The sequence below is a fragment of the Eublepharis macularius genome, chromosome 2 (assembly GCF_028583425.1).
Source record: "Eublepharis macularius isolate TG4126 chromosome 2, MPM_Emac_v1.0, whole genome shotgun sequence".
Lineage (NCBI taxonomy): Eukaryota > Metazoa > Chordata > Lepidosauria > Squamata > Eublepharidae > Eublepharis > Eublepharis macularius.
In genome coordinates, this window is record NC_072791.1 from 162,716,783 (window position 1) to 162,741,018 (window position 24,236).

Genomic DNA, 24,236 nt, shown 5'->3' on the forward strand with positions numbered 1-24,236 from the left:
GGAGTGGGACTGAATCTTTATGTATTTTGGGGAGTCCATATAGTCTAGGTGGCTGTGCTTCAGTCTTGCATAGTTTGCTGTGCGTGTCGGGATGTAGTGAGGAATTCTTGATCAGCGCATTTGTTAGCCTGGTGATTTTGCAAGTGGGATCTCGTTTTAGTTTTTTGTAGGTGGAGGGGTCCAGGAGTTCCTTAATCTTCTTTTTGTATTCCTCCGTTTTCATGATCACTGTAGCATTGCCTTTATCAGCTGGTAGAATGATGATGTCTGGATCTGCATTGAGGGTCTTGATGGCATTTCTCTCCTTGCGTGTTATATTGCTGGTGGGAAGCTTTGCCTTTCGTAGAATCCTGGCTGTCTCTCCTCTTATTTCCTCAGCTTCCTCTTCAGGTAGATGACGGATGGCAGCTTCTACATTTGCAATGATGTCTTCCACAGGAATTCTGGTGGGGGTGACTGCAAAGTTTCCTCCCTTAGCCAAGATGGAGGTTTCTTCTGGTGAGAGTTGACGGTCTGTCAGATTGATGACAATGCGTGCATTGTCGAGCATTGGGCTTGTCTGTCTTTTTTCCTGTAGTTTGTTATCCCTGACAGGGATACAACAAACAACCCTGACAGGGTTGTTTGTTATCACCTGAAATTGATCAGATCCATTTCAACTCCCACACAGTCAAAGACCCATCGCCAGTCTTCATGCCAGATTCCAACATTATCTTCTGTGGAATTTCATCTTTCGGAGTTGGAGGTTGAGATGGGCATCATGGGTCAGAGCTCTAGTATTCCACTGGATCCATCCCCTGATGGATTCGGAGGGAACAGGGAACAAGTGTCACTGACAGATGACTTCAGCTTATATACTGAACAAATGTGGATATAGACATTTTTAACAGATCCCAAACTAAAGGATAAACTTCTTCAACATCTATATTTGGGAAGCCCCTCCAACATTGCTTTCTCTTTGATTGAGGGATTCTTTGAGTTAATGTCTGTCTTGAATGAAAAGTCAGCATCCATCCTGGCAATGTTGAAGAAGGCAGAAGAGCTTTACAAAACCAAGGAGGACAATTGTGCCTTCCTATTCACACATCCTCCTCCATCATTGCTGATAGCAGAAGACATGCAATCCAATCATCGCCAGGCTAGCACTTTATACCAGCTGACAAAGGTGACAAGAAGCTGGGTGCAGTCAGTAGGAAGATCTAAATCTCCTTGGTGATGAACATCAAAATTGCTAATTACATCGCTATAATGGCGGCCTGCCAGATCCATCTATGGAATAAAATGACTGCATATAATGAGTACCTATCTGAAGACAAAAAAATCTCTGGTCAAGGTCATCCAAAAGGAGGTCCTCTAGATTTCTAAACATCAAATTAATGCCAGTTGGAATATGGCAGATTCATCCTCAAGGGTGTTTGCATCCTGTTATCCTCAGTAGACATGCCTGGTTGCGCTACAATGTACTACCTGCTATACAGTATGCCCTTACCTCCTGTTCAGATTTGGTGAGCCAGTAGACAGTCCAGGTGCACACCGACAATTACAGTCATGGTTTACCTAAACAAAGAAGGGCCACTGCATCTTGAACGCTGTGCAAAGAATCCATACTGATATGGAACTGAGCTGTCCATCATAGCAGAAAGACTGAACAGACTAGAATCTACAAACCACAGGTGGTTGTTGAGGGATAATCTACGAGCATTTAGACAGTGGGGATTACCAGAGGTGGAGATTACCAGAGGTGGACCTTTTTGCTAGAGTGTAAACACAAAGGCCCCAGTGTTTTGCTCTTGGAGAGATGTGGATCAATAGTCTATCAGAGATGCCTTCCAGATCAGACGGTCAGGGATGCTGTTCTGTGCCTTCCTGCTCCTTCTCCTCTCCTGATCCCTTGATCAGCAAGATGCAAATCGAAGAAACCATGTGCAAAGTAGTGGCACGGTTTTGGCCTTGACAGCCATGGTTTCATCAACTGCTTTTACTAGTCAAGAGTTGATATATCTACTCTCTGGTAGCTCTGGATCTCTTGTTTTGTGGTCAGGCGAGACATCACAATATACCCAAACTGAGGCTTAGAGAATGGTTAATTTCCCCTTAGAAACTGGATTCTCAGATGGAATAGTGGAAGTCATCCTCAGTGCTAGAAAACCAAATACTAGTTTATCTTATGCAAGAAAATGGAACAGGTTCAAGAACTGAGAATGGTCAAGAGGGTTTATGCCCCATTCTTCATCTTTAGCTACAGAGTTAGAATATATGCTGATCCTAAAACAAAAGGGACTGTCGACATTATCTGTTAAGGTTCACTTAGCGGTCATATCAGCTTTCCATATCCAGATCAATAAGAAGACAATATTTTCACACTACGTATGTAAATTATTCCATGAAGGGCCTCAATAATATGTTCCCACCAGCATCTCCTATAGTATCATAGTGGTCTCTTTCCATATTGATGACAAAGCCATTTGAACTCTTGGCTACCTGTCCATTGAAGTTTCTCTCTGAATATAGCCTTTTTAGTGGTCAGCACCTCAGCAAGGAAAGCCAGTGAGCTGGCCACATGGAGGTGAGACCCTTCTTTTCTAAAGATGCATCTAGAAAAAGTAGTACTTAGTCTACCATTTCTCAAGTAGTATCTTAAGTTGCGTACATCTCAGGAGGTGGTGCTACCTGTATTCTTTCCTTCCTCCATCTCAGAGGCAGAAAAGGACATCCATACACTGAATGTGTGCAGGACAATACTATTTTACTTTGATTGCAGACCACCTCTAGGTTGGAAGTTCAGTTGTTTATATGTTTTGCAGGAGCAAAAAAGAGATCTAGGGCCTTGTCACAAACAGTCTCCCATTAGGTAGTCCAGGCAAAGCTATGTTACAAATTTGCCAACTTATCTTGTCCATCTCTGGAAAAGTCAAAATTGCTTGAAAAAGCGGAAGGCAGTAGAAAAAGAAGACCCAAAACAAGATGGCTTGACTCATAAAAGAAGCCACGTCCTCCAGTTTGCAGGATCTGAGCAAGTCTGTTAATGATAGGACATTTTGGAGGACTTTCATTCATAGGGTCGCCATAGGTCAAACTTGACAGCACATAGCACACACACTTTGTCTATGGGGAGTGCACACACATTTCATCAAGTCCCAGGCGTCTTTGGAGGCCTTCATCAGAGGGGTCTTGTTACAGGACATCTCCAAGGCTGTGACTTGGTCATCTATGAATACCTTCATAAGGCACTGGATGACAACACCAGAAGAGGTGCTGTTGTATGACAAGCTGTTCTTCAATCTCTGTTTCTGTGAAGAGCATCATCCACCTCCTTGGGTAAATGGCCAGCTAAACTCTGCACAGAAGACTGTCAGTGAATACAGGGTTGTACTTACCTGTGACTGTTGTTCATTGAGGACTTCTATGCAGGCATACATACCCTCTTCTACCCTGCTTTGCTCTTCAGTACTTACCTGAGTGGTGCGGCAGCTCAGAAGAAACTGAAGGTACGAGCGTGGGGTATTAGCGCCGGAAGTAACTGTGCATGCACTCTGAGATGGAAAGGTACCTCTCTTCACAGATTTAAAGCTACGGAACCTACTGAGCAGCAGGCCTATGCATGTACAGTCCCATGTGTGCCTGCACAGAAGACCTCAATGAACAAGAGTTGCAAGTAAGTACAATCCTGTTTTATACTTCAGTATTTTTTCTCCCAAAGCTTTGATCCATTTAATTTAATCAAATCATCATGACTGTTCAGTGATCACCAGTTTATCAGTTAAAATCCTGTAAAATAACTCTGTACATGTGAGACCATTACATAGGGATCTACATGGATATCTCTTGAAAAATTCTCAGATTTAGAGTCAAGATGCATGTGACATGGAAGCAGTAATGGTGGCTGCATGAGTGACTTGCACATCTCCCTGCAAGAACATGCACAAGTTCATCTTTACAGTCCAAAAGCATAGAAAAGAGATGCAGTGCGGTTGCACTTCTGTTTTTGCTAATTGTGCGGTTGTGCTTCTGTTTTTGCTCATAGTTAATTAACTTCAGATTTGTATCGACTGAGGGTTTTTCTCTTTTTTTTGGAACATTTTGGATTTCCTTAGTTAAATGATTTCTTGTTTATCTTTCGAAATATTAAAATTTTATTACCATTTATTTGTTAGGTGGAACAAATTTTACTGCAGTTGAACGTTTATATTGCAGTATATATCTATACATTCCTATATAATTCTTTGTCAGGCTTTGCTTTCCACTTTGTATTTCATGCATTTTACTAGCAGTTATATAAAATTAATCAGTTCTTCAGTGTGTATGTAGAGGATCTTAGTTGAAGTAAATAATTTTGAGTATTTTTGTGTGTGTTACCACATTGCTAATTGTAATGTGCAATTTCTTTTAAGTTATAAAATCCATTTAGTTTGGATTGTCTTGGCTTTCTTTATCTGTTGTTCCTAGGAAGTGATACAGTCACACAGGGATTCACCATTGGAATAGCTGTGATACTATCTCATCCATTTGTCTCTGGCTACAAATGTAGTCCTGTCTCAGACAAGAGCTGTTATTGCATATCAACAGTCATTTGCTGTGTATTTTACTATTTTGTCACTCATTAATAGGTAGCAAACTTGATTAAGCTAAAATGTATATATTTTACAGAGTTTCTTATGTGAAACATGGGCCACTGGATTCTGTGATCATGCTCATATATACAGTATCACTTGTAGTAAAGCCTAGTCAGTAACTTATTCTTGCTTAGCAACGCAATAAATTACTAAAGAGGATGATGTTCATTATTCTTATAGTGTTTATATAAGCTGCTGTAGCCCCAGTTCATTATGTTGTCCACAGACAGCTTCGCTGCCAGCTACATGTAGAATACAGCAACATCACAAAGGGGTGAGAATGGCATCACATAGCCAGCGAGACTATCAGGCAATAATGACCAGGACATTTCCTCACACTTCTCTCCACCCTAATATTGTAGCCTAATGAGTAGAAGTGCTACAGGCATGGTAATACTTTAAGGAAATCAATAAATGTGAAGCTTAGAGACAAGTTCAGATTTTACCTCTGATAGATGGAACCATTTTCCTCTGTTCTGACAAGTGACAACCAGCCCAAGCCAGTATTTTTAGTATTTGCTTGAATTGAAACAAATGTATGGCAACAGAAAAGTTCATAGAGCATAAAAACAAAAAACCAACAAAAGCACAGCCCAAATTAGTAACTTCTGACCTGGGGCAGTAGCCTGGTGACATTAGGGAAAAGCAGACATGGGTTCAAATAATTCTCCTGTTATATCATTTCTTCTAGATGAAATCTAGCCACAGTTCAGAATTCCAAGATCAGTCAGAATAGATAGTGCCTCCCCCAACTTCCCCCCTGCATGTGTTTTGAGTTTCCCCCTTGGTTCCTTCTTTTCTTCTTGTGTATTCCCAGTTGCATTTATGTTGGAGCAGTGCAACATGATGCGTCTTGATCTATGAGCTGCTGCTGTTTACAGATCCCTGGTGCTGTGCTGTTCTTGTCTATTGTTGCATAGTGTCAGCATAGCTGGATTATTGTAGGATGGTACAATGTTGCTAGTCATTTCAATTGCAATTGTGCTGCTAGCCAGAAGCTGTATTGTGCCAGGCAGAGGGTCTTGCATGTGATCTTACCCAGCTCACAGTGTGTGTAGCAGGGGATAAGATGGTTTTTGCACAGCTAACATTAGCAGCCCACATTGGAACCAATGCAATGTGAGTTTTGAACTAATGTGAGGCCAGTTTTGTGGCATGTTTTGTAAACTTGTCATTTTTCATTTTTATGAAGCAAATACACAGCTTAAGGAAAAAGAAATCCAATTGTTTTTCTGTTAATATATAAAAGTTTGCCTCTTTCTATGGTCTAGGTCCAAGACTAAACTCATTTGTTCCTACATTCGCTGAAGCAGAAAAACCTAAGCCTACTTTTATCCCATTTCTTCCAAAGAGCTTTGGAAAGCAGACATGGTTCCCCCTGCTTCATCTTACCCTCATAACTGTTTTGCACTTTTCAGGAAGACTGGGTCTAAACTTCTCAGGAGTAAGGCCCCAAGCCTGGCTGGCTAGACTGTTGAACGCAGACTGGAGCTTGGGACATGGAGTTGAAAGCAGGCAGCTTGGAGCATAGAGCTTGTACCTAGTTCACCGGTTGACCCAATCATGTAGTCTTTCCAAGCCTCAGCCTAAATAGGCTAGGAGTATTAGCTGAACTTGCTGGTAGGTGTGGAGGCTCCTGATGCTGAGTGGAACCTGGGCTAGGATCCTACCAAAGCAGTATTATACTTAAAAGTCCTATTCTGGATCCAGGCTGGGATTCCATGCTGCCAGTCTGGCGCTCTGCCTCCTTTGCAATATCTTGGCCCAGGTTTTCCTTAGGTACTGTTCTTGAGGAATGGGCACAGGACCTTGAGGATCTGTGGGCCCAGGTTTGTATCCTGCCTGGTGGAGACCTGGTGGCTAGCTCAGAGGCTGGTGGCGAGGTCTCTCTTGCAGATGCTGTCAGGATGGCCTCTGGCACTGCTAGAGTGTGGCCAGTAAATACTTCTGCAGTGTCCGGCCCTCTCTGGACCCAATGGTCCTCCTGGTTTCTTGTCCTTGGTTCCTGGGGCTCTTCCTTTGAGCTGTCAGAGTCATTGGGCTGATCAGAGGATGTCATGACAACACTTCACTCTTCCATGGAAGCTCACTGGGTTGTGAGGAAAAACGAAGAAGAGAATGATGTAACCAGCACTGGGGAGAAAGGATGGGTATAAATGAAGTAAAATGAAGTTCTGGATTGCACACCACTATAGTAGGTTCTCCTTGTGAGTCAGCTGCAGTGTGGAGGGGGTGGGAAAGCCCCCATTGATGGCACTTGAATAATGGCACTTACGTTAAGATAGATCTGTTGGCATAGTAGAGTTTCCTTTGATAGAATTGCTTGAGTTTTCAAAGGAAATGTCAAGGCAAATGCACTATAAGGATAGAATTTATTCTGTGGTGAGATTGAGATGATGGGTTAAGTATTAATTTTTTTTCCTATGAATGCAATAAAAAGGACACTGTTTTCTTAGTACTAATTATATATCATAGCTGTTCAGCTGTATTTGTACAGATATTTTTACATATGTGGCAGATTATACATATAAAGAAATGTTACAGCATTCTGATTTTTTTAAATTTCACTTAGGTTGAAGATTGTAAAAATTTCTTTTAAGTGCAAGCAGTTTTTTATTCAACTTAGAAAAGAATTGGTAAGTACTGATCTTAATCATTTGCTGTGTGCTCTGAAGTTGCAGTGTACCTTGCTGTTGTGAGAGGTTATTGTTGTGCAGTTGGTGTGTCTTGACATATAAAGAAATCCTATTTTTACCAACCTGTAGTAATTCTCTAGAATCATATGTGACAGTTAAAATTATGTTTCAATGTTAGAAGATTTTGATTTTCATTTATAGTCCGACAGAGATCCTGGCTTCTGAATCAGTAGGTTAAATAATACTGCAGTCTCCTTATAGTATACCTTGTGGTTCTTGTAGAGCTCTGGGGAAAGAAAGCTTATTAAGAATCTTTGAACACTATTTTAGTCTTGATGTTCCCTCAAAAGAAAAAGTGTCTAAAATCTATATGTAATACTTATGTTAGATCAACATATACAAGAAACCATTTAGTGAACTGAATCAATTATTTACAGGTGTACAGTCATGACTTTTTTACATTGCTTACCAAGATAATAATTCTTCAGTCATGCACATAAAATTTCAAAATCATATGTACCTTATGGAGCCCTGACCTGGATAGCCCAAGTGTGCCTAATCTTGTCAGATCTCAGAAGCTAAGCAGGGTCAGCCTTGGTTAGTAATTGGATGGGAGACCTCCAACAAAGAACAGGGTTGCAGAGGCAGGCAATGGCAAACCACCTCTATTAGTCTCTTTCCATGAAAACTCCACCGGGGTTGCCATAGGTCAGCTCTGACTTGAGGGCACTCTCCATCACACATGTACCTTGTGGAAAGACTCTAATATTGCAGAGGAAAAGTACTACAGTGTTTGGCATGTAGTGCTCAAACTTATGTTAAAAGTCGCTAATGCTTAAGAAGTTTAACCAGTGCTCTGCATTAATTGCATGCCTTGAAAACCCTGAACCCCCAAATCCTCTATAACATATTGGTGGATATCTAGAGCAACCATGCAGGTGTTCTCCAAAGGTGTACTTCCCTTTGTTGTTCTTCTCACTTAAGTATGTTTTTAAGAAAACAAATTTGCACCCAAAAAAACCCTTAGAATTTTTTTCCTTGTCATATTCACTGGAAGTCCTTTTGCGCTTGTTATTAAAAAGAATTAACTTTTCATAACAGTCTCAAAGACATTTAATGAACAGGAAACTAATTATATCAACTGAAATTTTAAATTTTTCCTTCCAGCATGAATCTAGAGAAACATTATTGGGATTCAACATGGTGAATTATCGAGCATGTAAGAATTTATGGAAAGCTTGTGTAGAACATCACACCTTCTTCCGGTTAGACAGACCACTGCCACCTCAGAAGAACTTTTTTGCACATTATTTTACTTTGGGTTCAAAGTTCCGGTACTGGTAAGTTTGGGCCCTATGTTATATTTAGGTTACCCAAGGAGAGAATTTTAGCATAATAGGTGCCCTAAATCTATTGCAGTTGAATTAGGAAGGCAAGATCAAGTATGCGTCAATTTTAGAATAATTTATGTTCCAGACTTATTTTATTTTTTTGTAATAGGTTTTTTATTTTTTTTTTACTAAGAAAAGGGGAATACAGAATAAAGAGGGATGGGGAAAAGAAGTTCATGTTATATCACTCTAATACATTGCACCGCTCAGTCTATTTCTTGTCACATCAATCTGTTCTGCAGATCAGCTACTTATTTGCAAATTTTTCCATTCATTTTAAATAATGTCCATAAAAGTCTTCATCCTAACTAAGAGCTAGGTTTCTTCAGATTTCCTCTGTATCCAGCTATAAAATGAATCCCAGATGTCATTATATATTGTATTGTCCATCTCTTTCAATAAACTCGACAATTTATCCATTTCAGCTGTCTCAAGAATCCTTTCAATCTGATTTTCTTGCGTTGGGATGGCTGTCGTTTTCCAAAGTTTCGCATATAATATCCTGGCTGTTGTGATTATATTCAAAATCAAATGTTTTTGGTTTTTATTAACTGGAACCACCATGTGGTTTAATAAAAAGAGTTCTGGTTTCAAAGGCAATGAAATTTTAAGTATCTGTTGAGTCGTTTTGTGGACCGTCTTCCAGACCTCTGCTGCTTTTTTACATGTCCACCACATATGATATGAACCCGAGTTACTTTCACATTTCCAACATTTATTTAACATATTTAAAGACATTTTGGCTATCCTAATAGGAGTTGGATGCCATCTATAAAACATTTTGTAAATATTTTCTTTCAAAGAGGCTGCTTTTGTCATCCTTAAATTGCCCTTCCACATTTGCGACCATTGCTCTAAGTCAATTGTATGTCCCACATTCTTTGCCCATTTTATCATAGTATCTTTAACTTCCTCCCCCTGTAATTTTGTATTTAAAAGCATACTATATAATTTCTTTATTGTTTTAACATTGGCACCACACATTATCATATCAATATTCTCATCCTTTTCGTAGAAGCCCATTACCTTGTCTTTTTTATATCTAGATTCCAATTGTGCCTGGCCCCACCATCCCAACTCAGTGTCTAGATCTGTCATTTCTTTTGGGTTTTTTAATAAACCACCTGGTTTCAACAGTACCTTGTAGGTAGGGGCTTTCCCCTCTTTTTTCAAGTTAGGTTGTGTAAATGCTTCGATTGGGGAGACCCACAAAGGGATTTTCTCATAAAAGACAAGTCTTATTCTTTCCCAATCCATCACTAATGCCTTCTTTATCCAATGATTTTTGAAGTATTTATGGTATTCCCATTTTTTATACCAGAGAAATGCATGCCAGCCCACCAGTAAGTCATGTCCTTCCAGATTTAAAAGTCATTTTCCAGGGTAATCCATTCTCTCAACCAAGTCAACGCACAGGCCTTATAGTATAACCCCCAATCCGGTAGAGCAAAACCTGCTTTTTCCTTTGTGTCTTGTAACGCTTTCAGTTTAATTCGTGGTCTTTTATTCTGGCAAATAAAAGACTGTACAGCCTGGTTAAGTTCCTGGAAAAAAGCTTGGGGTACCCCTACTGGTATGCTTTGGAACAAGAATAGAACTCTTGGTAGAACATTCATTTTTATCACCGCAGTTCTTCCCAGCAATGATATCTGCAGGTCTTTCCATCTTTCCAGATCTTTTTAAATTGCTTTTACTAATGTCATATAATTATCATCATACAGAGAACTACAGTAGTTCCAGACTTATTTTAGAAGTTGCTTGGAAGATAATGTATGGCAAGGAATATAAGTTACAGTCAAGTTCAATTACAGTAGACTTCTTTGTAAAGCACTATATCAGTACTTAAATTGAAAACTTAGTTTTTCTTTCTGTAAATGCTGTCCAAAGTATATTCTGGCTTCCCTTCTTTAATTGTTCTTCTTTGAGTGTCCAATGAGCCCAAGGGAAGTCTGTGATGGAGCAGGCTCAATTCAAGTCCAAGCATACACTGTGGGGAGAAGTCACTAGGTGGTATGTAGTGTTCTGCAAATTACAGTTGTGTGGGGAGAAGGATGAGGAAGACCGTTCAAGGGAACTGAAGACCGTGTCCTGTATTGTACCGTGCTGTTCAGCAAAGTTTAAAGCTTTCCTTCAGCTTGTCACAAGTTGGAAGAAAGCTCAGACTATAGGCCACTATTAGAATATAGTGCTGTGTGTCAGCTGGAATTACTTATTCTGAAGGTATTGTGGAGTGCTTTGAGCAGTCAGATAATAAATTGCATAGAGAAATTCAGTGGAAGGTGCTATGTTCTGATAAAGCAAAGGAATATAAAGCCAGTTGTGGTCTTCTGCAGCCAGCATGGCACCTTAAGTTAGATCTGGTAACAAATGTTTGGGCAGTTATTATATTGATTCTGGAAGGAGAGCATCTTCGTTTCACTTCAGTCTATTTGCCATGGCCTTGTCATACCTAATACTCATTCTATTTGGGGTTAAGAAAAGATAGTTGTAAATTTTACTCTTAGACTCGGGTGACTCAGTATTGCTTGTTATTAATCAAATGAGCTATCCTTCTCAATCTTTTTTCATGGCATACACAGATTATAATTTGTAAATTTTCTTTCAGTGGAAGAACAGAAGTTCAGTCTGTACAGTATGGTAAAGAAAAGGCCAATAAGGACAGAGTATTTGCCCGGTGAGCAATTTAAATTGGTTTACACCTAATGTTTTTAATACGGTGATTGTTAGTTTGTTTTATTTATTTAGATTTCTCCCTCTATTCTCTCAACACAGTTCTAATGTATTCAGATTTTCATATTACCTTGTAAGAGAGGCTAAAAAAAAGGAAATTTCTTCCTTTTGAATTAACTAACTTTTGAATTAAGTAACTTTTGAATTAAACTTTTTAACTTAAATGTGTATTTTGGTGTGTCACAAATAAAAGTTAAATGTTTAACTCAGTGATATGTGTTTGTGTTTGTGACTATATGTTAACATGTTTTATTAAATGTTTCAAACACATTCTCTCTTGCTCTCTTATTTTAAAGCTTGCTTTTATGTTGTGATTATTTGCCACCTTGGGAACACTCAAGTTGGGTGGAAAAGTGGCATACAGATGCTTTAAATAAATATAGGAACCTCCCATCTTATTTTAATATTTTATTGTTTAATTTACTAGAGGTCAGGTTGTGGTATAGTCCTGCTTCAGCAGTGTTAAAAGTTGTTGTTGTTTAGGAGAGGTGTTATAGATCTGTCCTTTGCTGTGTTGTTTCTGAATTTGGGATATTCCAGCATGCAGCAAATAGCCTTGTTTCTCTCAGCCCAGCAAGATATTTGCTGCACTTTCACATATGCAGTAAAGCCCATCTAGTCTGTTGCTGCAACAGACAGCTTCAGGACGCCATAATGGGCGAGGCCTCACTATTCCTCCATCTTAAAGGGCCATCTGTTCCCTTTTACTATTAAAGAAACAAACTCACAAATAACATGACAGGTCCCATTCCTGATTTAAGCCGCTAGGGCTTAATGTCTGTAATTCAAAGATCCATTTAGACTCTCGTTTTAAAATAAAATCTGAGACATGTTTCTTGTGGTCATGGTGAAAGCCTGAACTACACCAGGCAAAGGAGCCCCCATGTGAATGCTGAAGTCCTAAAATTAGTGTCTTCAGCTTCACTCTTGAGACCACCACTAACTCAGGCAGGAAGACAGTTGCGAACCAGTGTGCAATACACTAACAGAATCCTTAATCTGTTTCTGGAACCCAGTACCAGATGTAAATGCTTACACTGCTTGATAGAGTATCTGGCAGAGGAGATGAAATCACAATACACCACAGCAACAGCCCCTGCCTGCCCACCTAGCCTTTGTTGTTATATGTTTATGTGTGTGGTTAATATGCAACAAATGTCTTTACTCATTTGCTGAAACTATCTCTAGGTAATTTATGAAACAACTTCTGTGCCGTGCATACTTATGGTTCTTTGCTTTTGTAGCAGAGTATAATCTTGCTGACAGCAGCTAACATGTGAGGGAAATGTGCAATGAAACACATACTTTAGGTCAGAACCTTTGACTAGCTGATCTCCTTTCTATCATTCTGTCATTTATTCCTTGTCCCCTGGTAAAGCCATCTCTTAATCAGTGTCTCTCTTCAGTAGTTGTTCAAAGTATATTAATCATTTGAAAAATAAGTTGTTTGAATAAAATTTAAGCAAAAATTTTAAGCCAGTCCTAGCAGCTGAAGTTTGAATGTTTCTTCTGAACTGTGTACTTGGAAAACAATCTTACACAATTTAGTGAAATACAGTATAAAAATAACTTCACATCTCTGCAGTGCTTTGAATTAAGATTATAAAATGTGAGCAAAGAAATGTTAGTTATGTTTACATATCCACTTATTAAAGGCAGAAAGCATAGAACTGTGGCCCTGGAAAATATGTTTCTGCGATGTGGTGACTATTTCTTTGAAATTTCCATGAAGAACAGGAAGTTTTGGTTACAGGGCATGTATGGGTGGAGCTGTGAGGTTAAAACAGTTAATAATCTAATGCTAAAATGTGGCTTGGCAGTTGCGCTTCTGCTGTGTCTTTATCAACTGCTGGAGACCCCATATCTGACTTTCTACTGAGTAGTACTTATGGTGAGTATTCCTAGGAATTAAATTCCTAGGAGAAAGAAGGCATAAGTTCGTTCATGCTACATAAAATGGTGAACATCAATGAGTGTGTGTGTTCACTTTTTTAAAGATTTGACAAATTCAGCGAGTGAAGTTAATTCTTCGAGAAGGGACAGATTTGTGTATTAGTATGAAGATCTGTGCAGCCTTATAATTTGAGAATTAATTCTTGCATAACAGTAGATACAGTTGCTGGGGTATTAGCTGAACTTGTGATCAAACTCATTCAGTTATAGGACCCAGAACTATAAATCCTGAAAAATGTATCCTCCTGCAGATACATAAGCTCATTAGATTCACACAACTGATTTTCCTGTTTCTTACAATCATCTTGTTAGTTTAAAAAGAAATCTTGGCAGATGTGTGTGATGTGCATGAATGCATGTAGGTTTCTTTCTATTCTGTAAAATAATTGTACTAATGGGTCCAGAGGTTTAACATATACTGAACTTGAATCCTGGCATGTACACATTTTTATGCTTATGCCTCTGAATTATTCAAGAGGCCTTTTTTCTCAGATAGGAGGGATGCACTGTAAGTAAATGGTCTAAAAGAGATGTATCAGCAAAGAGATAGGGAGTATAGACTTTACTAGTATGTACTGTCTGTTACTGCAAATATGATCCTATTGGATAGTTTCTATCCAATAGAATTGACGTATTTTTAATATGTCAATCTTAGAATTGTTTATGCTCTGTTTCAGCATTTCCTCAATTCTGTATTCAATTTCTGCTGGCTTTAAATCTTTGCAGATTTGTCCTATTGTTTACTGAAATGACTTTGAAATTGACAGTACTGACTCACACTGTGTGATCTTCCTTTGTCAGTGAGAAAGGCATACTAAAAGGCTCCCCTTTTGAAGAAACCATCATTAGATCCTGCCGACCCGCTCAGTTACTGCCCGGTCTCAAACCTCCCGTTTCTGGGTAAGGTGATTGGGCGGGCAGCAGAGAAACAACTGCAGAGTTTCCTGAAGGAAACCTCAGCTCTAGATCCTTTCCAGTCTGGTTTTCGCCCAGGGCATGGGGTGGAGACATTGCTGGTTGCCCTCACAGATGATCTTCGCAGGCATCTGGACCGGGGCAGATCGGCGCTGCTGATATTATTAGACCTTTCAGCAGCTTTCAATATGGTCGATTATGATCTTTTGACCCACTGCCTCACCAACGTGAGAATTCAAGGGACAGCACTACAGTGGCTAGTCTACTTTCTTCACGGCCGGGGACAGAAGGTGGTGCTGGGGGAGAAGTTAGGCCACTAATATGTGGTGTGCCACAAGGGGCGATACTCTCCCCATTATTGTTCAACATCTATATGCACCCCCTTGCCCAGTTGGTGTGAAGTTTCGGACTTGGGTGTCACTAATATACGGATGACACCCAGCTATATCTGTTGATGGACAGCCGGCCTGGATCGTTCCCAGATGTCCTGGAGCATGCTTTTGAAGCCGTGGCTGGATGGTTGAGGCAAAGTCGGCTGAAGTTAAACCCTGCGAAGACAGAGATCCTGTACTTGAGTCGCGGAAACATAGATTCGGGACTTCGGCTTCCTATGCACGATGGGGCAGTGCCCCGAGAGTTAGGAGCCTGGGGGTGATCTTGGATGACTCCCTGACCATGGAGGCCCAGGTCACTGCGGTTTCCTGGTCTTCCTTTTTCTACCCAACAGACCAGGCAGCTTGCCCCTTATCTTTCGCCCCACAACTTGACTACAGCGGTCCAGGCAATGGTCGCCTCTAGGTTAGACTACTTTAACGCGCTCTACGCTGGGCTTCCCTTGAACCTGATCCAGTGATTAAAGCTGGTGCGGAATGTAGCAGTGCGGGTCATCACCGGAACGCCAAGGTGTGTGCACATAATGCCAGTATTGCGCCAGCTGCACTGGTTACCAGTGGAGTACCAAATCAGGTTCAAGGTTTTGGTATTAACCTATAAAACCCTGTGTGGACTGGGACCAGCGTATCTGCAGGACTGCCTCTTCCCCATATGAACCCCAGAGCACTCTTCTCTCCAATGGTAAGCATCTTTTGAAGGTCCCTGGCCCTAAGGAAGCCTGCCTGGCATCAACCAGGGCCAGGGCTTTTTCGGTCCTGGCCCCAGCCTGGTGGAATGCTCTGTCTAATGAGACCAGGGCCCAGCAGGACTTGTTATCTTTCCTCCAGGCCTGTAAGATGGAGCTGTTCCGCCAGGCGTATGGTTGATACCAGGTGGAGTCCCCCTATTTGGTTGGGTATGGACTGTGCCCTCCCCGCTGGTGACATCTCCATCTGTCGAATACTTCCAAATGCTCTCGTGCTGACTAAAGAGTTATGCCCTGTGCCTATAGTACATTTTACTGTGCCACTGTGTATATATGTATGTGTGTGTGTGTGTGTGTGTGTGTATATATATATATATATATAGGTATTTTTATCTCTGGATGTTTTTAGTTTATGATTTTAAATGGTATCTGATGTAATTTTAACTTTGCGTGCAAATTGTGATCCGCCCTGAGCCTGCTGGCATGGGGAGGGCAGAATACAAATCTAATAAATTAAATTACAATTAAATTAAATGACACAAATACATAAATGGTTTGTAGTGGATCCTCTTGTACACTGTGCTGCTTAGTTTCTTTAGAATGTTCATGGTGATCTTTTGATAGCAGCTGTAGTTTTCTACAGCTGTTAACTTAATATCTGTCTTAATTCAGATGTGTAATCTAGTACTTGACTAAATGCTACAAACAAATGTGTGTAAGTCAACCAGACACCTGTTTCTGCCAAGGAAAAGCAGCTTTCTCACAGACAACATGGAGTGGAGATGCACTAAAGGAAAAGGGCAAACTATCCTTCTGGCTGTTTCTTCTCATTGTGTGAGGGTATCTAGTCCAACATTTTCCACTAGCAAATCTACCTTTTAATTTTTCTTTGTCATCTGCACAATGTTTTTACATTCATTCTTCCCCTGCAATTACAAGTAAAGAAATATTTTAAAGTATTATACAAATACATTGTACACTGTTCTTCTAAGAACAGAAAGAAAATTTATCTGGAATATTTTTTTAAATAATGTGTGCACACTTTAACCGCTCCTGTATGGTGGAAGACTAATTCTAGTTTATGTTCTCATAATTACTGACACATTCTAGAGATCATACTGATAACATTGTATGAATATTTCTGTTTTAGATCTCCTAGTAAACCTCTGGCTCGCAAATTGATAAGTGGGATGGACTGGGAGGTTGTCAGCAGGAATTCATTGTCTGATGACAGGTTAGAAACTCAAAGCTTGCCATCACGCTCTCCACCTGGAACCCCTAATCAGTAAGTATAACTAAATATGAATAGCCCCACTGCAACTACTTGTTTACCTGTGGATGTGTGTTAAACTTAGAAGTTTCCATAATAAACAATAATAAAAATACCTCTTAAAAGCTTGTAGTCTACTGTGCCAAGAATTTTTATTAGCAACACCTTGCTTTATCAGATGTGTGAATATGAAGAGGAAGTAGCAGATATACAAGATCTATAGAGTTAAAAATTATTCTAATTTAAATTCACATGAAATACAGCTATGAAATACTGGACAGTATAAACTCTACATAATTGGTAGAGCTTCCTATCTAGGTGCTTAACATTGGTTTCTATTTTATGAACATTTGAGCTGAATAATCATTGTGAATGTGATTTTGGGCTGGCCAACTGAAAGATGGGTGTTGCCTGCAGTGCAGAAGAAGCAACTAAAGAAGGGCAAGATTTATCCAATAATAGGATCATTAGGATAATAGGAACAATATCCAAAATTCTCTTTGTGGATGTGCAGTTTTATATATAAACAGTAAACACTGTCAGTGGACCCAACAACATCATCTGTTGTGTCAGCAATGCCCTTCCATCCTCTACATTGGACAAACTGGCCAGTCCCTTCAACAAAGGATTAATGGACATAAGTCTGACATCAGAAACCACAACATTCAAAAACCAGTGGGGGGACATTTTAACCTTCCAGGGTATTCAGTTGCTGACCTAAAGTAGCAGTTATCCTGCAGAGGAATTTTAAAGGGAGATTAGAACGAGAAACTGCTGAGTTGCAACTGATAACAAAGCTCAAGTCAATGCATCTACCTGGATTGAATCGAGACCTTATTACTAGTGCTGATTTCTCCTTGCCTACTACCCTTCTGCATATCCCAACTAATCCATTCACGCCTGCAATTGTCATTTACCTGCTATTGTTATTTGGCATCTGAAATCACTCCACTCTCCCAAGATAAAAGGACAGATGGACTCACATTCTAGCAGTATCTGAAGAAGTGAGCTGCGACTCACGAAAGCTCGTACTCTACCACAATTTTTGTTAGTCTTATAGGTGCTACTGGACTCCAGCTCTTTTTAACAGCAAAGGAACTGGCCTCCAGGTAGATGAAGAAAGCAAAAATGGACAATCTATGGACAAAATAGGGTGTTGTCCAACACGGGGGACTCCCCAGGTATGGAGAAAATACGACTTTGTAAGTCAATCCAGATAAGGGGGGAAAGCCCTCAACAAATCAAGGACTGAGGACTGAAAATGGTCCAGATTTTGAGACCAGTTGAGTGCCAGTTAAAGGGGAAGAAGGGAAGGGGAAACAGCCTTCTGAATCCCGTAACAGAAAATCCTGGAGAGGGAGTTTATTTTTAGTATCGAGATAATTTCCGAAATGTCCATGCTGCAATTTCTTGCAGGCCCCTAGCTGCATAGACACCATTCTAGAATCAATTAGTAAGAAAATAAGTAGAAAATATATTTAAATAAGTCTGTCTTTTAATATTTTGTGCATAATGCTTAAACCTTTTATTTAGTTTTTAGGCGTTTTTTTCAGTCTGTGACTCTTCCTGGTTTTAAATTAATCTGATTATTTTGGGTTTGCCATATTCTGTTCTCGTTTAACAGATGGTTTCTGGCTTCATTCTCTTAAGAACACTTTTTCTGTAATGGTATGTCCTCCCATCCTCTAGTTTATGCACACCTCGGAAAGCTCAATATGATCATGAACTGAGAAATACAACAGTGGTTGAGTTCAGATTTCTGTATACCAAAATAGAAAAGAGTCCAGTAGCACCTTTAAGACTAACCAACTTTACTGTAGCGTAAGCTTTCGAGAATCACAGTTCTCTTCGTCAGATGCATCTGATGAAGTGAACTGTGATTCTCGAAATCTTATGCTACAGTAAAGTTGGTTAGTCTTAAAGGTGCTAGTGGACTCTTTTCTATTTTGCTACTACAGACTAACACGGCTAACTCCTCTGAATCTGTATACCGAAACTTACTGTAAAACTTTATTAATATGCTATTTTGATCAGGGTTTTTTTCTTGTTTAGTCGCAACTGTGCATTTACTCAGGAAGGAAATCGTTTACGGCCATCATCAGTGGGACATCTGGTGGACCATGTGGTCCATACTTCTCCAAGTGAAATTTTTGCAAATCACCGGTCTCCTTCTTCCACACAGGCAAACAGCATCATTCTGGAATCATCACCGTAAGTTTAGTTTTTATCACATTTTGTTTTAGACTAAGATAACAGTCCTAAATGCTGCTAACTTCATCAATAAATTTTAATTTCTCCTACATATATTTCAGTTGATTGACAGATCTAATATTTACATTCAGTGATAGTTTTTATAGTGAGAAATTTTGAAGCATATTGGTTAAAAATGTGCTATGAATCACCAAGTTCTCAGTTCAGACATTGCCACTTCTACTGAATTCGCCAAGTGGCTTAGTCAAAAATGCTTTTTCAGCCATGCCAGCAGTATGAGAATAATGCCAGTCTACTTCAGTAATGATTACAAGAAGAAGTCTGTGAAGTTCTTTAGAATGTTTAAAGCACTCTGTAAATAAGTTCCTATTCAGGATTCTACCCCAAATCATTACTTAACTGTGCTTATAGGATAGAATTTTCCTACTTCTCCTTTTCCATGGTTGTATTTGGTGCTTGCAGGGAGTCTACAGAGGAAAGGGGGATTTGCAGATATCTAACTTGTGCAGAAGTGTCTCTTGTGCTAGCAAAGAGAGCCTTGGGATCCAAACCTTTGTCTTTAGAACTGGTTGTCCACAGTAGGTCAGACTCATAACTCATTATCAGAGTGGCAGAAGGTCTCAGATTTAGACTTGGCATTTCTGGTTAAAAGGGACTTATGTACAACTTAGGCCCTCATTCACATTGAAATTCCTATGGGCCTCCACGGCCAAATCCTGTTCATGGAATCTGTCTGCTTTAAATTTAACTTTTTGTCAGTAAGTATGGAAAGTATTGAAAATTGCTGAGCTGTATCATTTGTAAATATTGATAGTGAAGCAAGAGTAAAAAATGTATAGCAAATCAGAACAGTCCATATTCACTACAAAAACCCGTTACTTGCATCTATGTTAGTAATGTTAGAAGGCAGACCGGATATATGTAATACAAACAGAACATTGTAGTAAGGTATTTTTTTCTTTTTATTTGATTATGCAAATTTCTGAAGGCAATAATACAGAGAGCTGCTTTGACTGCAAAACAGCCTGCTTTCACACACATTGTCTAAGCATTCATTAGGAAATTCAAAGCTGACTGGGTAAATATAAAACAGGGAGAGATTTGCTCAAGGCTTCAATCCTAGTTCTCACAATTTATTATGGTAATGTATCTCAGTATGTTACACTCATTATGATAGAGTTACTTTAACTACTTCAATAGAAGCTTATTACTTTACATAGTCTACTTATTTCACAAGTTCTGTATAGACATGTAATATACTTTCACATTGTTCCTTTATTGCACCTTTAAAAAGGAAATGACTTGAAATTTGGATCGTGCACACTGTGTTATAACCAAAGTGTGCTGGCCAGAAGACAGACAGGCCACAAATAAGGTTAGAAATAATCTTTCATGGCAATTCCCATTGTTTTTTAAGAATGCGCAGTAGGATATGTTAGCAATATGTAAAATTAGCTTGGTGGTGTCTGTTGAATTCACCATTCTTTGTAAAGGCTGAAGTAAAAACATACTAATTTCAAATGCTTCGTAGTGGTTTGACACACGTAAAGGCAAACCATACTTTCTCATTATGTGGCAAAGTTTGGAGGATCATTAGCATTCTCCCTCCTCCCAATGTGCAATCAAATATTTAAACGTTTTCAGGTTTGCTGCATCCTATAATCTTTTGTTATAAGCTATGTCTTGCAAACCAGGATTGTACTCTACAAATAAAACAAGGTTTTAGGATCTAAGTTAGAAAGATAAATGGACAGCTTAGTTTTGCTGTCAATATATATAATTCTCAGCATGGCCAAATCTGTAGATACTTAAATTTATTTATTTATTTAGACTTATATTCTGCTCGCCCTGCAAACAACCTCAGAGCAGATTACATCATAATATAAAATAAAAACATGGTAGCATGAAACAGTATAAAAACATCAATATACAATTCATTAAAAACAGAAGTGCACATATTGCACAGCCCTCCAACGTCAACAAACCTGTTGGGCAGGGTGGCCAATTTATAATAAGCAGCAGAACCAGAGGGGCATACATCCCCCTGTGGTGGAGGCTGGTTGGATGGCTCAGCTGCCTTAACTGCCAATCCAGAGACTGAAGTCATGAACAGACAAAACATATATTTCTGCAAACCTGAGAAAAGCCCAGGTTTGCAGAAAAATCTGAAGTTTCAAACAAACAAAAATATTGGGGGATTAAAACCTCCCCAAATAATAGGAGCAGCACTTGTAGCTTTAAGAAATGTAAAGGCCATTGTGGGGTTGCTAGGTAACCACAACAATATCTCCAGCCATCATGTCTTCGTTTCTGTTAGTCAAAGGTAGGGGAAAGAGGTAAGGCCCTTTCCAAGGCTGTTTTTGGCCTTTGAGGGAAGACTCATTGGGGCTGGACCTGGCAGCAGCCATGAGCAGCTTGCTACCACTCAGCTTGCATGACTCAATGAAGCCCAGCTGCTTGCTGCTGTTCAACGTCAGCTACTCCAATAAAGCCAGTATGGTATAGTAGTTAGAGTTTCAGACTGGGATCTGAGACCCTGATTAGATCTCACTCTGCCATTGAAGCTTGCTAGAAGGATGCCTTTGGGTTGTTGTTGTTTTTTAATTATACTTATTTTCTAAACAAATAATAAGGTACAGAAAGAAAAAAGGAAAAGGGAATAAAACTTATAATTGAAGAAAACTTAAGATACACCTTACAAGGCCTGTTTAAAAATACAATACAATAACTCTATAACATTTATACATCACATTCAGATTATAACACAACCGTTCTCCAAAATATTTTGTCTCTCCCCCCCAATAAATCTCATTATTTTAAAAAGCCTACATGATGTTTTGTATTATATTTTATAATATTTTATACCAATGTTAGTTATTATACTTATCTTACATCCAGACTAATTATATATAACTTATTATAACCTAAAAAGTTTTTTAATACTGGCTGTAATAAATTGTATTCTATTAGTTATATTATATTAGTCAAGCTAAATAACATATAGATCTATACACTATCTCAAAAATTTAAAACTTAAAATAAACAATATCTCTATAGCCTCTAATAATCCAAACTCATAACCAAATTTACAAAGTTAATTTGTCTTACTTATTTTCAGTCTTATCTATAATAGGCAAAATAAGTTTCCTGTTTCTTTTCAAATTCTTAAATTGGTCTTCTATTTATATAGTCTGTTAATTTTGCCACTACCGCATATTCTGTCATTTTTTCTTTCCAGATTTCTGTAGATGGGCATTCTTCCTCTTTTCATTTGCTTGCCATTACTCTAACCGCCGCCAACATATATCTGAATAATTCGTATAGCATTCCTTCAGCATTGTCTGGCAATATTCCCAACAACATAGTCTCTGGTTTCATGGCAAAGTCAATTTTTAAAATCTTTTTTTGTTTGTTTTTTTGCATGTCTGCCACATATAGTAAAAGGTGCCTTCTGCTTCCTTATACTTCCTGCATGTCCCTATATACTTCTTGTCCATTTTTAAAATATCTTTTGGAATAATATACCATCAATAAAACATCTTGTATGTTTGCTATAAATTTTATACCCTTCATCCATAAATTTTCCCACTGTTGAAATGTTATCTCTTTTCCAAAGTTTTGGATTCATTTCAGCATACATGTTTTATCTTGTTCTGTTTCTCTGTCATATTGAAGTAAAACTTTGCGTTGTTGTGATGGTAAAATGGAGGAGAGGTGAATTATGTAAGATGCCTTGAATCTCCATTATGGAAAAAGGCAGAGTACAACTGAACTAAATAAATATAGCTGAAGATGTGGGGTGGGGGAGATAAAAGATACGTGGGTGGGTGGGTGAGTGGATATAGCAGGAAGCAGAGAAAGGTGAAAATATGATCACCAGCAGGAGAGAAAGAGGGGAGGATACAGGGGAATATTGAGGTACTCTGCTCAAGTCCTTTGTGGATTCCATATTGCTCAGCTGGGCTGAACACAGCAACCAACACAGTGCAACTTGGTCATAGTTTTCCCAGGTAGAGGCTGCCAGGAGGAGAAGAGGAGGGAAAGCTGAAGGGGGTGTGTAGATAAATGTGGTGGCTAGTGGGTGAGGAATCAGGAAAAGGGGAGACATTTGGGGAGCTTTCAGGAAAGAGAATGAGATAATGGTGATGAGTGGAAAATGAGATGCCCCCCACAAGTTTTTGCAAGTCCTCTGCTTGTCAATATATCTAATTCTCAACATGGCTCCATTTGTGAATACTTCAGTGTGGAGACAGAGACAACTAACATATTTTTCTACAAACCTCAGAAAAGCTCCAGATTTGGAGAAAAATCTGAAATTTTAAAATATGGGGGGGTTAACCCCCCCTAAAAATAATAGAAGCACCAGCTGTTTAAGAAAGGAGATTTTGGGAGGGGGGAACTGTGGTGTTGCTAGCCTTCAAACCTTGATTTCTGTCAGTAAAAGGTAGGGGAGAAGGTCTTTTACAGGAGTGTTTTGACCTCACAGTGTACTCCTGCTCCCCTTCCACCTGCCCTGGAAGGGATGACTCTTAGGCATCTGAACCTGGACCAGTCATCAGGCAACTTGCTACCATGTAATTTGTGCAGCTCACCCAGATGAAGCAGTGCTTGCTGGGCAATTTGATGCCATGTAGCTTGGCTAGGCCAAGCTAGCCACCACAAAACTCACCTGAGCAACTTGCTACTACACAGCTTTTGTAGCTTGACCGGAGGTTTTCCAGAGAGAGGCTGCCAAGGGGAGGGAAGTAGGGAAAGCTGAGAGCCAGTGTGTTATAGTGGTAAGAATTCTCAGACTAGGAACTGAGAGAGCCAGGTTCAGCTCTCCACTCTGCCATAGAGGTTTACTGAGTGACCTTGAGGTTAGTCTCTCTCAGCCTCATGTACCCTTCACTCTCCTCACTGTGAGGAAGATTTTCCCTCCAAAATTAAGTTTCAATGGTTTAACTGAGCAGCCTCAAGTAACATGCTAACATTTGTGGTCTTGAAAGTCTGTCACACCCTGACACAGAGATACAATTTTGACTTTTTAGCCCAGCCCAGAAACTTGATGAGAAAAGGCAGGAGCCCTCTTCCTTGTTCGAAATGGCACTAGAGACTGTGCAGTGTTCAAAAAGAAATAACTTTATTTAACAAGCAGGGATTGAGTAAGTGTAGTCAGGGGATGGAAATGCAATGGTAAAATTTTGTTGGTATTACAGAATACTCTTTGTGTAACAGGCAAAAAATAGTATCCTTGAAGCTTATTTTCATATATTCTCGGTTCTTAACAGTGAGAGGTGTTTTACATAGTAATTTAGGTACAACAACGTTTCTTCAGGAAGTTTCCTATGATAGTTCAGATTTTCTGGAATTAGTCACTTTCTTTGTGCACCTAACTAGCTCCTTTCTTGAAACTAGAGGGTATTTCTATTTCCTAAGTAGGCTAAAACTGTTTTCCCT

The 24,236-nt window shown here is 39.3% G+C and overlaps 1 protein-coding gene across 2 annotated transcripts in view; it reads left to right on the top strand.

Moving 5' to 3' along the window:
• Positions 1-24,236, top strand: part of PTPN4 (protein tyrosine phosphatase non-receptor type 4) — a 220,512-nt gene that overhangs the window by 133,291 nt on the left and 62,985 nt on the right. For both annotated transcript variants that reach the window (XM_054970596.1, XM_054970597.1), the window contains exons 11-15: positions 7,186-7,249; positions 8,417-8,589; positions 11,246-11,314; positions 16,467-16,601; positions 18,639-18,797. In XM_054970596.1, coding sequence (XP_054826571.1) covers positions 7,186-7,249; positions 8,417-8,589; positions 11,246-11,314; positions 16,467-16,601; positions 18,639-18,797 — 600 coding nt within the window. The remainder of the gene's footprint in view (positions 1-7,185; positions 7,250-8,416; positions 8,590-11,245; positions 11,315-16,466; positions 16,602-18,638; positions 18,798-24,236) is intronic.